The sequence below is a fragment of the Pristiophorus japonicus genome, unplaced genomic scaffold (assembly GCF_044704955.1).
Source record: "Pristiophorus japonicus isolate sPriJap1 unplaced genomic scaffold, sPriJap1.hap1 HAP1_SCAFFOLD_3007, whole genome shotgun sequence".
Classification (NCBI taxonomy): Eukaryota; Metazoa; Chordata; class Chondrichthyes; family Pristiophoridae; genus Pristiophorus; species Pristiophorus japonicus.
Window position 1 is genome coordinate 1 of NW_027252788.1, and position 14,144 is coordinate 14,144.

The 14,144-nt window shown below is 48.8% G+C and overlaps 1 protein-coding gene across 1 annotated transcript; it reads right to left on the minus strand.

Moving 5' to 3' along the window:
* Positions 1 to 2,628: 2,628 nt before the first annotated feature.
* Positions 2,629 to 8,553, minus strand: LOC139249310 (NXPE family member 3-like; the record flags this gene model as incomplete). The annotated part of the gene is made up of 3 exons (XM_070872290.1): positions 7,733 to 8,553; positions 5,084 to 5,157; positions 2,629 to 2,711 (listed from the first exon to the last, which is right to left on the minus strand). Coding segments are annotated over exons 1-3 (978 nt in total), but the record flags the coding sequence as incomplete, so codon positions are not given.
* Positions 8,554 to 14,144: the final 5,591 nt, after the last annotated feature.

The window sequence follows — 14,144 nt, forward strand, 5'->3', positions numbered from 1 at the left end:
GTGAATCACTATAAGCATAAATGAGAAGTCCGATTTAAAAAAAAACAGTATTACCATATTTGACATTTTGTAATCCAACAATAAATACAAATACAAAAGTGGGGTGGAAGATTATATCTTGGCAACTTGGTATGCACCAGGTATTTCGGCAATTGTAAAACAAATCTGTGAAAATTGTGTTACCTGTCAGACAATGAATCCAGGTAAAACGGAAAAGGTAGAATCTGCCTCCCACCCAAATCCAATGGGGCCTTTTGTACATTTGCAAATGGATTTTATTGAATTACCCCCATGCATGGGATTTAAGTATGTATTAGTAATTATAGATGTGTTTTCTAAATGGGTTGAAGCTTTTCCATGTAAAAAGAATGACACAACTACTGTCACTAAGCATTTGTTAAAAGAAATTGTGCCACAATTTGACATACCTGTACAACTCTCAAGTGACAATGGGTCACATTTTACTGAGACAGTTGTGAAAGAAATGTGTCAAGCGTTACAAATCGACCAACATTTCCACTGCAGTTATCACCCACAGCCAGCTGGATTGGTGGAGAGATACAACGGAATGTTGAAGAATAAACTAGCAAAGTTATGTGATGAGACTGGACTCAAATGGGTTGAACTGTTACCTTTGGCAGTAATGGTAATACGATCAGCAACAAATAGAACGATAGAAGGATTATCACCACATGAAATTGTCATGGGACGTCCCCATTGTTTTCATTTTTCTGCACCGTTTACTGCTAAACAAATGGATATCCACAAAATGGAAGAAAATATGCTAAACTATTGCATTGCTTTAACAAAATGTATTTCTGGCTTTCAGTCCCAGGTAAAGGAAGCCCAAATTGATCCTGCCGAAGGAAGATGCCATAGCTTGGAGCCTGGCGAGTTCGAGTACATAAAGGTGTTCAAGAGGAAAAATAGTCTTCACCCAAGGTTTGAAGGTCCATTCCAGATCCTGTTGACCACCAATACTGCCATGAAGATAAAGGAGAGACCAACATGGAACCACGCCTCACACTGCAAAAAAGCTCCAGAACACGAGGAAAAGGAATCACCAACCCCATCAGTAAAGGGAAATGGACATTAGGACTATGTTTCCTTGTGACACTTATAATACCTGTAATGCCGGAATTGCATGTAAACACCTTCTGTATATGTCCCACAAATACGCTACGGAAAACAACAAGGAAGGAGGTTGTTGGATATGTACCCAAACCCCTCTCCACTCTAAAGGAGGGATTCCTCTTAGACCTATCCCACTTAACCTGTCAGAAGTAGTAGAATGGTAGATCTACCAGAACAGCACACGCCAATTCCCTAGGATGATAAGAGTTGCGTCTGTGGTAGTATACCCACCATCGGGCGACGGGAAGATGGTGGCATTCTCTAGTTTATCATTTTACCCCATATCTGCAGAGCCCTGGGAAAGGGGGGTGGATATCGTCTGAATACCTTTGAAGGGTGGTACCAATCGAGGTATGACCACTCCCAATAGCCTCCCTTCCTCACCCTTACCAGGGCCACAGGTATGGGAAGGCTGACGGGGACAATATGTTTAGTAAGGAACTTGACCGGGGGAATATTCGTAGGCACGAGTCAGTGCGAATATAATCTTACAGTGGTGGGTACTCTTGACGAGTTTCCCCTTTATACGTCCTCTCAGTTTTATGGTTGTACACTGGATGTCCCATATGTCAACCAGATAGGTACTTTCAACGATTCCCTGGTATGCTAAGGGTTTGATGTGGATAAAACCACCTCGTACACTGGAACATACTTTGTTTGTGGCCACAAGGCCGACCCCTGGTTGCCAAGGGGCTGGACAGGATCATGTTACCTGGCACATGTGGTACCATCCATTCGTCACTTATCCTCTCTAGCAAATCACCCGCATTATCGATCCAGCCGAGCCATTACAGAAACACAACGATTCTTTTCTATCCTTGTTCCCCCTCTAGTAGTAGCATTTGCCATAAGAGAAATAAGAAAAGTGGCTAGAATATTAGAAGAGGTAGCAAACGACACTGCAGAAGCTATAAGCGGATTAAACGATGAGATGGTGGCTATAAGAACAGTAGCTTTGCAAAATAGAATGGCTCTAGACTATCTGCTGGCAGAAAAGGGTGGAACATGTGCACTAATAGGGTCTGAGTGTTGCACATACATTCCTGACAATTCTGAGGAAATAGGTAACTTAGTGGACCACATCCGGAAGGAAGTTGAAAAGTTAAAGAAACCAGGTTCCTGGGGCATGTTTGATTGGGCAGGCGGATGGTTCGGGCCTATAGGTCAAACCATAGTACAAGGGCTGATCATATTCAAGGTCATTATCTTTGCTTTATATTTGGTATTAGTCCTGATAAAATGCTGCTGTGCGCCACTAGGGGCTACAGCCGTACCAGCGGGGGTGGCCACCATGATGGTAGCCACAACCTCAGAAGCCTCAGAGAAGGAAGAAACCATGAAGATGGAGAGACTCTGTAAAATTCAGTTGGACTAAAAGTTATTGTCCCTATAGGGACAAAAGGGAGGAATGTGGAAAGACAGAAAAAGGAGCAACCATAGATTGCAAGGCTTGCTGGGATATTATATTCGGTCAACCTAAGAATTAGAGCTTACTTCAGCAACTATACCAAACAAGCTGTCAGCAGTTGAAACCACGGGTTGCAATACCTTACAGCAGCTGAGGTCATCTGTCTTTTCTGTTTAATTATAATCACAATGAGGATGTGATAACCAAAAACTAGACAGAGTGTACAGGGGGCAAGGAGAGGTTAGCCCAAAATAAGGAAAGGGTAGCTAAGACAAGTATCCATTGGATAACACTGATGAGGTAATTAAGTAAACTGCTGGACTCTGCACTATTACAAAAAAAAGAGGAACCATCACATATGATAGGAGTTGTTTACTCGGGTGTATAAATATGTTCCAATTTCTGTGGATTGCGGAGTTGGTACCCTAGCCTTTGTCTAGGGCACTCTCCCCTTGTATGCAAGTAAAAATAAACTAGCAATCTGACGGCCTGCTTGTGTTAAGATTCTTGCCTTGAATCGGTGTCTTCGACACCTAACAGCAGGCTTATAGCCTAAGCATCAGTCATCACCTTCATTTGCAAGAAGAGCGTGGCATCCAGCTTTGGCACAATGAAATAATGCATAGGGCAAAGATCATTATTGGTATAGTGTTTTAAATGGTACCTCAGAAGTAATTCTCCAGGGCTGTGCAATGAATCACAGACGCCACATGAAGTGTGAGCAAAAGTGAGGCGCATACTCACCATTACCTTCTTCCCCATACCAGCAAATCTCTTCCACGTTCACAGCGGGTACGAGGATCTGGGCGGCTGCATTGACTTGGTTGGCAATTGCCCTCCATGCAACTGGCACCTGTGCTTTAACTGGAGTTTCAAATAGGGCCACCTTCCTGCAGTATACCTCCAAATCCAAAGGTGGCTACATATTGCCAGTGTGTGATTGAGAACAATAGTTCATTGTTCTGTCACTGTTACAGCAGGCCAAGCTATCTGGGAAAGCTATTGATATGCCAATAACTTATTCAATTGCGCGGCTGCATCAAGCTGTGCATAGACCCTTCGTACGCAAACGCCAAGTGTCAGTACGTGCTGAGATTCTATCTGTCCCCGGTGTTGTGAAGGATGGGTCTGGCCAGGCTGCCGTGGAACGCTCCGAGCAGTTGGAACGTGCCTCAGCACCTGTCCTTCAAGAAAAACACTTTTGACTTACAAGACCATAAAGCAGTGGTCGGCACGTAAGGGCCTGGATACCCTACAAAAGAAGGCGATGATGGATCCTGTCGGATGGTTCCCCGAGCAGACTGTCGAACTCGTTTGGCAGAATGTCTCATCGCCAGAACTTTCACACAAGCACCAAGACGTAGCTTGGTTGGTGGTGAGAAGGGCCCTACCCGTCAGATCCTTCACGCACAGCCAGGATTTCAGAGACACGGCACTCTGCCCCCAAGTTGGCTGTGGTGCGGACGGGACTGTCAGCCATCTCCTTTGGGACTGTCCCTTTGCAAGGCAGGTCTGGAAGGAGATGCAGTGGTTGCTGTCGAGGTTTATCCCAAGCAGCTCCGTAACACAGGACTCTGTGCTCTGCGGACTGTTCCCAGGGACACACGCTGAGACATACATCATCTGCTGCTGGAGGGCCATCAACTCGGTGAAAGATGCTCTTTGGTCTTGCCGAAATTTGCTGGTCTTCCAGAGCAAGGAGATATCCACGTCTGCGTGTTGCAGACTGGCGCAATCCAAGATCCAGGAGTACGTGCTGAGGGATGCACTAAATATTGGTGCAGTCGCCGCAAAGGCACGGTGGTGAAGAGCCACAGTTTAAGGCCCTTCCACCACGGTAAACCCAGGGGCTGGAATCAGTATCAAACTCCCCTCGGGCTGTACTTGTAAACCTTTGATCTGAAAAAACCTATGAAGTGCCATGTATAATGCAAGTTCAGCAACTGTTTAGTAATGTATGTTGTAAAGAAATGTAACTGTACCCTCACCCGTTCCATGTACTGTATAGTGCCACATGTAACGTAATTTGATGACTGTATTTCAATGTATCCTGGATTGTACTGAATTGTACCCTGAAATATAAAGCAAGCAAATGTATTGAACGGAACTGCCATCAGCATCCAAATGTACTGAACTGCCTTCCAATGTATCGTGCAAATTTTTATATGAATAAAGTATATATTTTGAAATTAAAAAAAAATAACATTCAATTTAGGCCAATGGACTCACATCAGAACATTATTTAGAGCCTGCTCTTGGAACTTCCAGCACTTTGAGCTATTGACTCAGGTGAACCTGTGACAAGCAGAAACACAACCCGATTTTTACCTGACATGTGAGAAAATAAATCCTACTTGAACTAAATAAAAGGTTGCTCCCAAAATGTGACTTAACTCAATAAGAAACTGCATGAAACATTAAATTAAATTTAGAATATAAGATAGTATCTGCAGCACCAAAGAATTATTGCAACATTCTTCTTACTTGTATTCCCTCTAATATACTAAACCTCTATTCTGCAATAATTTACATTGCTCTTACCTGTACGAGGTGAAGGTTCAACAATGACATAACCCGAACCACTGGGTAATATGCGCTTCTTGACATTGACCCCACTGAAAATAAATTATTATTATTATTGTACATTATGCCACAATCCATGAATTGTAACAAGTGAAAGTTTCAAATGACTGGAAGCTTAGCAATACAAGGTGGCATTGTATTATTTGGGCACACGGTCAGCGGAACACAAGGCTCTCCCTGACCCCCTCCCATGACATACCCGAGTGCTGAGGACCATTCCTCTCGTCTGTGATTATGCTCCCACCCACTGCTCAGCTGCCTCTTCCTGCCAGTTTTGGGCAGTAGAATGACTGGCTATGTATGTGAGTTTCAGCCCCCGCCCACCCAGGTTATAATCGGAGTGTTTTTCTCGCTTCCAGCCGTTTCTGGCGCGGAGCGGTGCGGGCACCAATTTGGGCAGGTTGGCAGCGCAGCCGTGGCCTGCGCTTGCTGTCGAGTCAGATTGTGTCGCCACGACCTGCTATTTTAGACGTCGCTGCTTGAATGTTCGCCCTCTCCAAAGCAGACAAATCTGAAGGTGTGTTCAGCTGCATGACGGACCCACACTAACGCTACTTAAAGGGACACACACAACTTTCAAGTAAGTTTTAATTGTTGCTTTTATGCTGGTTCCTGTACAGTTTATTTGAGTAGGGTCTTGGTTGTAAGACATTTAAAACATTGTTAAAGTGCAGAGAGAATGCTGCTGGACATTTGAAAGGCTTTGGCCGAGAAATTCGGGTCATTTGCACCTCCCGTTAGCACACCCAGTGGTTTGCTAACGGGCCGTAAATGATTTTTCACCCAGGTGTGGCACCACTAACAACTCCCACTAAATTACACGGAAGTTTAGTGCCGTCAGTAACCCATAGCGGCCCGCTCCACTGCGTTGGTATTGATGACCTCATCACTGTGCGCAGTGCCCCGTTATTGCCCCGGAACAAAAATTGGGGAGCACCCCCTGAAGTTGCGCCAGGCAATGCCAGCAACAGCTTCTGGGGACGTGAACCATGCTGCAGGCCGCTCTCGGGCAATACTGAAAGGGGAGGTGGCGGCCATTTAAAAACTGACAAATATCATCTGTGCCCCTTAGGCGCTTCGATCGCGGGGACCATGCCGCGATTGGTCAGCTCGCCACTCTGCTTGAGTGCCAGGCTGTTGGCACAGCACCCCCGCTCCCCGCTGGTCCAGGGAGACCCGTTTCTTCACTGCAGAGTTTGCAACTTGGGCCCTTCCCTTCAATGAAAGGAAGAACCCCTCCTATACGGCAGCGCTACACGGCCCAGTGCATAGTGCTGCGGCCTGCTCCCGTCCAACTTACTACCAGCCCAGAAATGAAGTGGAGCGCTTTATTTTGTGCTGCACTTACTTTCAGGGGAGGTAAACTGAATTTTGTGAGTTGGGCAGGTCTTCCGCACCTGACGCGAAATGTCCAGCTTCCAGGATGTTACCACCCCCCCAAACGCGGTGCAATGGAATTTCATTCCCTTTGTCTCTTAAAAGGAGGGGTCTTGAGACCACCACTTGCTCCCAGTCCTGGGGGCTCCAGTCCCCCTTGGGCTACAACACGGCATGGAGATGGAGCAGAGGCAGCAAAGGGAACAAGCTGCTTGCAAAGAGAAGTGGAGGAGGAAGAGAAGGAGGAGGAAGTGGAAGAAGCGAATGGGAGGAAGCGGAAAAGGAGGAAACGGATGTGGAGGAGGAAGAAGTGGAAGGATGGAGGCAATCCATACTCCCCACACACACACTCCCAACACTCCCCACACACACACACTCCCCATTCATTCTCCTCCCCTTCATTCTCCTCCCCGTCTTCTTGACCCAATGGCTGGACAGGTTGAATTTGTTGGGTGTGTGAAATGAGGAAGGCACAAGGGGAGGACTGTGGTGAGGAGAGGGGAGGAAGCTAAAGGTGCACCATGTGCAGCTTGTACATCAGAAGAGATTGTGGGATAAGGGGAAGTACGAGCGAGGTACCCCACATGGGTCTGGAACAAAAACAAAAATCTATCCCATTAACTTACCACCCGAGAAAAAAGTTTCAGACTTTATGATTTTGCTGCGTTTTAGCTCTCTCCCTCTGTACCACATAAGAGTCCCTGTCTGGGAAACAGGAAGTTGACCAATTCCAATGCATCGGGTAATGATGCCCTTCAGACAGCTCTTGGAAATGTTCGAGAGTGGCCGAGGATTACTTACCCTTTGAAATTTCCTCCCTCATTGTATAATTACTAAATTAACAACCGCTTGCTGCCCACTCAACAGCTACTCATCTCCAAATACTTGCTATGACAAGTGCCGGAAGTTTTCCATGTTCAAGTTTTTAAATTGACATTCCAGCTTAGATAGGCCTAGTTCTAGTCTAGGCACAGGCTCGACGGGCTGAATGGCCCCCTCCTGTGCTGTAAGCATTCTATGATTCTATAAAATGAATCCATCAATCCCATGCTGAAAAGGAGTATGGATCGGAGATAAGGCTACAACACTGTAGTGCCGCATCTCCAACCCATGATCCCTTCAGTTGCACTGGAACATGAGGTTGGTGAATTTATCCTTGTCTCATAATCTGAGCTCGGGATGTGAAGAAAAGTAAAACAAACATATAAATGAGAATGTTCAGTGCCATACCTTTGGAAATAATGTCCTTCTTCTCCTTTTAAGAGTTTCTGCTGATAGCCTCCCATCATATGGTTGATACGAGCAGAGCAGGGGAGTTTCTGTGGTTTGTAACAGAACCAGGGCTCCCCAGTCCTGGGATCAGTAAAGTTACAGAGCGGTTCAGTTTGAGGCAAACAAAGATCACACACAGTGGTCTCAGAGATATCCCCTGATTTGAAGGTACTTTTAAAATACACTCTCTCTGGCCAATCATTGCGTAGCCTGTCAAGTGCTTGGATCCCTTCACTGGGATGAACCAAGGAAACAGACACTTCAACTTTCCCTGGCCAAGATAAATTAAAATTTATATAGTAAAATCCATTTTGGTTATCTACAACGGTTCCTGCTGAACCGGCTTTTAAAGCTGGGGTGTGGATCCGGCCTTGAAGATAGTCACCCCCATATTGCTTTGGGTGTCCTTCAAAATCATTCATACGCAGCATCACTTGTAACTGATCACCAACATAGAAAGTCTTTCCAGAATTTACAATAACAAAGTGAACATGTGATGGGTCGCTGCTTTTCAGAAAGGGAACAGCAGGCTTGGGTGGTTTTGGCCATTCAATCATTTTCATAAGGATTGTCCCCTCTGACCTTTCTTCAGGGGTGAAGCGCTGATTCTGGTAGCCACATTGCAACAGTCGGTCCGTCCAAAGAGATGTTGTTTTGTCCTTTGGGTGTTCTATTATGGGATCAGATTTCAGAGCTGGGTAACTCTTCCAATTTGCCTCTGATCCAGAGGTTGAATATTTATTGCCCTGTGGAAAGGAACAACTATTTAAAATTAACATATTCGTACTTCAGGTGCACTTTCTAAATCACACCCACCTCCAGCCAAGAAAGATGCATGGAATTAAAAAGGGGAAACAATTCTTAGAAAGTTGTTCAGGATCTTGCTGGATGGGAACATGTTTGAAAATTGTTGAAGGAAGGAACCGAGGCCTGGAAAAGAGCATTCATTGACTCAATCCCTCTACCTATTGCTTCGATGAGGTTTCCTCTCAGCTGTAGTTGACAGGATTCATGACCATATTTATCACATTTCCCAAGCCTATGATCTCATCCCCTGTCGCTCCTCTCATAGCAACAGGGACCCCTCACCTTCACCTTCCATCCCACCAGCTTCCCCTATGCCAAATTATTTTCTGTCACTTCTGCTGCCTAAGGACATGACCCCCACCATCAAGTGCTTTGTCCCCTCTGGGATACAGTCGTTCATTCTTCTTCCAATCTATCTTCCAGCTGCCTTTCCCAACACCGCTCCCTGAAACCTGAGTAGATGTAAGAAGAATTGATTCACCCATTCCCACACATTGTCCAGGGCACCAATTATTGCAGTTTACCTGTATGTTGGCAGGTCTCGTACATTGCATTCACTCAGCTAGATTTGGATAAATGAAATGCAGTTTCAGTAATTACTTTTTTGAACACCTTCTTTCTGTCTGCAAGAGTGAGTCATAACTCCCTGTGGCTCATTACTTCCAAATTCCACCTCCCATTCCTACTCTGAAATCTCTGGCATTCTTCCCTGGAATGTTGCAAGCATCAGGAACAGAGGGCAGCCCTCTGCCACACATGTAGCAACTGCAGACCTGAGCTATCTTTCTCATTTGCTTAGAGGTAGGGATACTGGAGGTGCATTAGTGTTTGCGGGAAGATATCAAGTTAATATTACCGCTGTTTACCTATTATTGGAACATATTTCTAGCCCTGGAGTCTGACTTATAATGCTGGCCCATCTTTATTTCTGGGGGCAGGGAGCCTGCTGTCTGCTCCAAGCATTTTGAGGAAGCTTTTTTACTGCCTTCTTTTGACTTGGGGCTCAAGGTGCCAACATCTGCGGACTGCCTCCTGGTATTTGTGTTGTTGAGTCTTTTTCTCCATGGTCCAGTAGCAGAATCACTGGCTCCTGTAAAACTGGGGGGCAGATTTGAGGACACATGGATGCCAGAGGCCGGCTCACAGGCCATGAGACAGCCAATTCATCTAAAGAAATTGTTCCATTGAGTGGTCCTACAAAGCAGGAGACCCACTGGAACAATACCCAGAAAATGAATGGGCAGTGGTGGAAACAGAGGCAGTCACAGTCGTGGGAGGGGAGGGAAAAACCCGAGTCGGGGGACACCCAAAGGTGCACTCCTGCTCCTCCTGGCCCACAAAGCAACTGCAACAACAATCTCACCATTTTGCCATCCCCTGGCCCTTCTGCTGCTTGGCTCCGTGTTTCCCGGGTGATGTTGACATCCCTGTTATATTGTGAGGGCTGCTCCCGGGCTTCCCCAGGATTTCTGGCTAAAGCGCCTGATCAGCCCAGTGCAAGCGACTTGTGCTGAGAGCAGGAAAAGGTTTCCTTGTGGGCTAAAGAGGGGCCTGAACTGCAGAGCAATGTGCAATTGATGCAAGAAGGAATCAATGCCATTTCTAAAATGGCCCTTTGATATTAAAAAGAAATCCTGACGTCTTTTGTCGTCACCCCGATCTCGACCTCCTGTTGCCCCCCGCGTAGCGGCAGCGTGCCGCTCTGGGATCCGCTGCTTGTGCGGGACAGGTGTCTTTGATGTGTCGCTATAGGAGCAAGTGACTGCCATATTTATATAACTTATCCTGTCCCTTTGATTTGGGATGAGATCAGTGGCAAGTCAGCAGGCGGATGTTCCATCCCTCTACATTTCTGCAGGCGTAAAGCTGCCACAGAATTTCTTCCCCAATATCGTGAACTGCAGATCAGGAAAGGCACAAGTTCCATTTCCAGTCAGTGCTGAGTTGGCTGGTCTCAGCCAGGCAGCAGTAAGCGTGCTACAATTGGTCTCAGCAGCTGTAGGTCTCCACACCCCCTCCCCAGTCTCCCCAACCTTCCCAGTCTCTACATCCCCTCACCAGTCTCTCTCCTCAACCTTCCCAGTCTCTCTACCCCCTCCCCAGTCTCTCTCCCCAACCTTCCCAGTCTCTCTACCCCGTCCCCAGTCTTTCTCCCCAACCTTCCCAGTCTCTCTAACCTCCTCCCTCCCCCACCCCAAGTCCCTCTTCCCAACCTCCCCAGTCTCTCTCCCCAACCTTCCCAGTCTCTCTATCCTCTCCACAGTCTCTCTACCCAACCTTTCCAGTCTCTCTAACCTCCTCCCTCCCCCACCCCAAGTCTCTCTTCCCAACCTCCCCAGTCTCTCTCCCCAACCTTCCCAGTCTCTCTATCCTCTCCACAGTCTCTCTACCCAACCTTTCCAGTCTCTCTAACTTCCTCCCTCCCCCACCCCAAGTCTCTCTTCCCAACCTCCCCAGTCTCTCTCCCCAACCTTTCCAGTCTCTCTATCCCCTCCATAGTCTCTCTACCCAACCTTTCCAGTCTCTCTTCCCCCACCCAGTCTCTCTGCCCCCCTCCCCAGTCTCACTGCTTCTCCCTCCCAGTCTCTCTCCACCCCCCTCCCCAGTCTCTCTCCCCTTCCCAGTCTTTCTCCTTCCCCCTCCCAATCTCTCTCCCCCAGTCTCTCTCTCCATCTCTATCTCTATCTGCACCCCCTCCCCAGTCTCTCTCTCTCTCTGCCCTGCCCTAGTCTCTCTATCCCTCTCCCCCTCCCCAGTCCCTCCCCTATCCCCAGTCTCCCCCGCCCAGTCTCTCCCCCACCCTCCCCCAGCCTCTCTCCTTCCCCCTCCCAGTCTCTCTCTCTCCCCAGTCTCTCTCTCCCATATCTATCTCTGTGTGCACCTGCTCCCCAGTCTCTCTCTCTATCCCCTCCCCAGTCTCTCACCTCTCGCAGTCTGCCCCCAGCCTCTCCCCTCCCTCCACAGTCTACCTCGCTCTCCCTCCCCAGTCTCTCTTGCTCTCTCACACTCCCAATCTCTCTTTCCAGCCCCCTTCCAATCTCTCTCTCTCCAGCCCCCTTCCAATCTCTCTCTCTCCCCTCCTCTCCATCTCTCTTACTCACCACCAGTCTCTACCCATCGCCAGTCTCTCTCAGCCTCTCTCCCCAGTCTTTCTCGCCCCCTCCCCGGTCTCTCTCACCCCCTCCCCAGTCTCTCTCGCCCCCTCCCAAGTATCTCTCTCCCCACCCCCAGTCTGTCTCTCCCAACCACAGTCTCTCATCCTTTTCAAACTCAATCTCTCCCCCCTCCCTCCCCGTTCTCTCTCCCCCCTCTCCCAGTCTCTCTCCACCACCTGCCAGTCTCACTTTCCCCCTTCCCAGTCTATCTCTCCCATCCCAGTCTGCCCCCTCAGTCTCTCTTTCTCTCCACCCGCCCCCATCTGTCTCTCTCTTAACCCTCCCCAGGCTCTTTCTCCCTCACCAGTCTTCCCCTCCCAGTCTCTCCCCCTCCTTCCCCAGTCTCTCTCTCTCTCTCTCCCTCCCCAACCTCGCTCTCTCACCCACCCCCAGTCTCTCTCTCTTTCTCTCTCCCCCACCCCCCAGTCTCTCACTCTCACAAATCAAGTCTCTCTCTCTCTCTCTCAATCCCCAGTCTCTCTCTCTCTCTCTCTCCCCAGTCTCTTTGTCTCTCTCTCTCTCTCGCTCTCTCTCCCCCCAGTCTCTCTCTCTCTCTCTCTCTCTCGCCCCAGCCTCTCTCTCTCTCGCCCCAGTCTCTCTCTCTCTCTCTCCCACCCGACTCTCTCACCCTCTGCCCCCCAGTCTCTCTCTCCCCCCAGTCTCTCTCTCTCTCTCCCACCCGACGCTCTCACCCTCTGCCCCCCAGTCTCTCTCTCCCCCCAGTCTCTCTCTCTCTCTCCCACCCGACGCTCTCACCCTCTGCCCCCCAGTCTCTCTCTCCCCCCAGTCTCTCTCTCTCCCCCTCTGCCCCCAGTCTCTCTCCCACCCGTCTCTCTCGTTACCCCTTCTCCCCAGTATTTCCCACCCTCTCTCCCCACCCCGTCTCTCTAATGCCCTCACCCCTCCCGAGTCTCTCTCGCCCCTCTCTCCAGACTCTCCCACTCTTCTCAGTCTCTCGCACACCTCGCCTCAGTCTCTCTCGCCCCCCCCCTCTCAGTCTCTCTCTCCCTCCCTCTCTCCCCTCAAATGTCTCTCCTCCCAGTCTCTCTCCCCATCCCTCCCAGTCTCTCTGCCACCACTCGTTCACCCTCCCCAGTCTCTCCCCCATCCCCAGTCTCTCTCTCCCTCTCCCCAGTCCCTCTATCCCCCCTCCCCAGTCTCTCGCACCCTCTCCCCAGTCCCTCTATAGCCCCTCCCCAGTCCCTCCCCCTCCCTAATCTCTTTCACCCTCTTCCCAGTCCCACTATCCCCCACCCCCCGTCTCTCTCCCCATTTCCCAGTCTCTCTCACCCTCTATAGCCCCCTCCCCAGTGTCTCTCACCTTCTCCCCTGTCACTCTATCCCCCCCCACCAGTATCTCTCTCTCCCCCCCAAGTCTCTCTCTCTTTCTCTCTCTCTCTCTTTCTTGCCCCAGTCTCTCTCCCCCATCTTTCTCTCTCCCTCTCTACACCCCAGTCTCTCTCCCCGCAGTGTCTCGCCATTCCCAGTCTCTCCCCCATCCCCAATCTCTCTCCGCCACTCTCTAGTCTATAAGAACATAAGAAATAGGAGCGGGTGTAGGCCATACGGACCCTCGAGCCTGCTCCGCCATTTAATACGATTATGGCTGATCCGATCATGGACTCAGGTCCACTTTCCTGCCCGCTCTCCATAACCCCCTATTCCCTTATCGTTTAAGAAACTGTCTATTTCTGTCTTAAATTATTCAATGTCCCAGCATCCACAGCTCTCTGAGGCAGCGAATTCCACAGATCCACAACCTTCTGAGAGAAGAAATTTCTCCTCATCTCTGTTTTAAATGGGCGGCCCCTTATTCTAAGATAATGCCCTCTAGTTCTAGTCTCCCCTATCAGTGGAAACATCCTCTCCGCATCCACCTTGTCAAGCCCCCTCATAATCTTATACATTTCAATAAGATCACCTCTCACTCTTCTGAATTCCAATGAGTGGAGGCCCAGCCTTCTCAACTTTTCCTCATAAGTCAACCCCCTCATCTCCGGAATCAACCTAGTGAACCTTCTCTGAACTGCCTCTAAAGCAAGTATATCCTTTCGTAAATATGGAAACCAAAACTGCATGCAGTATTCCAGATGTGGCCTCACCAATACCCTGTATAACTGTAGCAAGACTTCCCTGCTTTTATACTCCATCCCCTTTGCAATAAAGGCCAAGATTCCATTAGCCTTCCTGATCACTTGCTGTACCTGCATACTAACCTTTTGTGTTTCATGCACAATTCTCTGCCCCAGCCCAGTCTCTCCGCCCCGCCCCCCATTATTTATTTAACCCTTTGTAACCTGCATGACACCTGACCACCAGAGGGCCCACCTATTGGAGTCCTAAGGGATCCCAGCATTCCTTGGGAGCACAGTTTGTAAGTAGGCCACCCAAGAGGTATCTGCACTCTG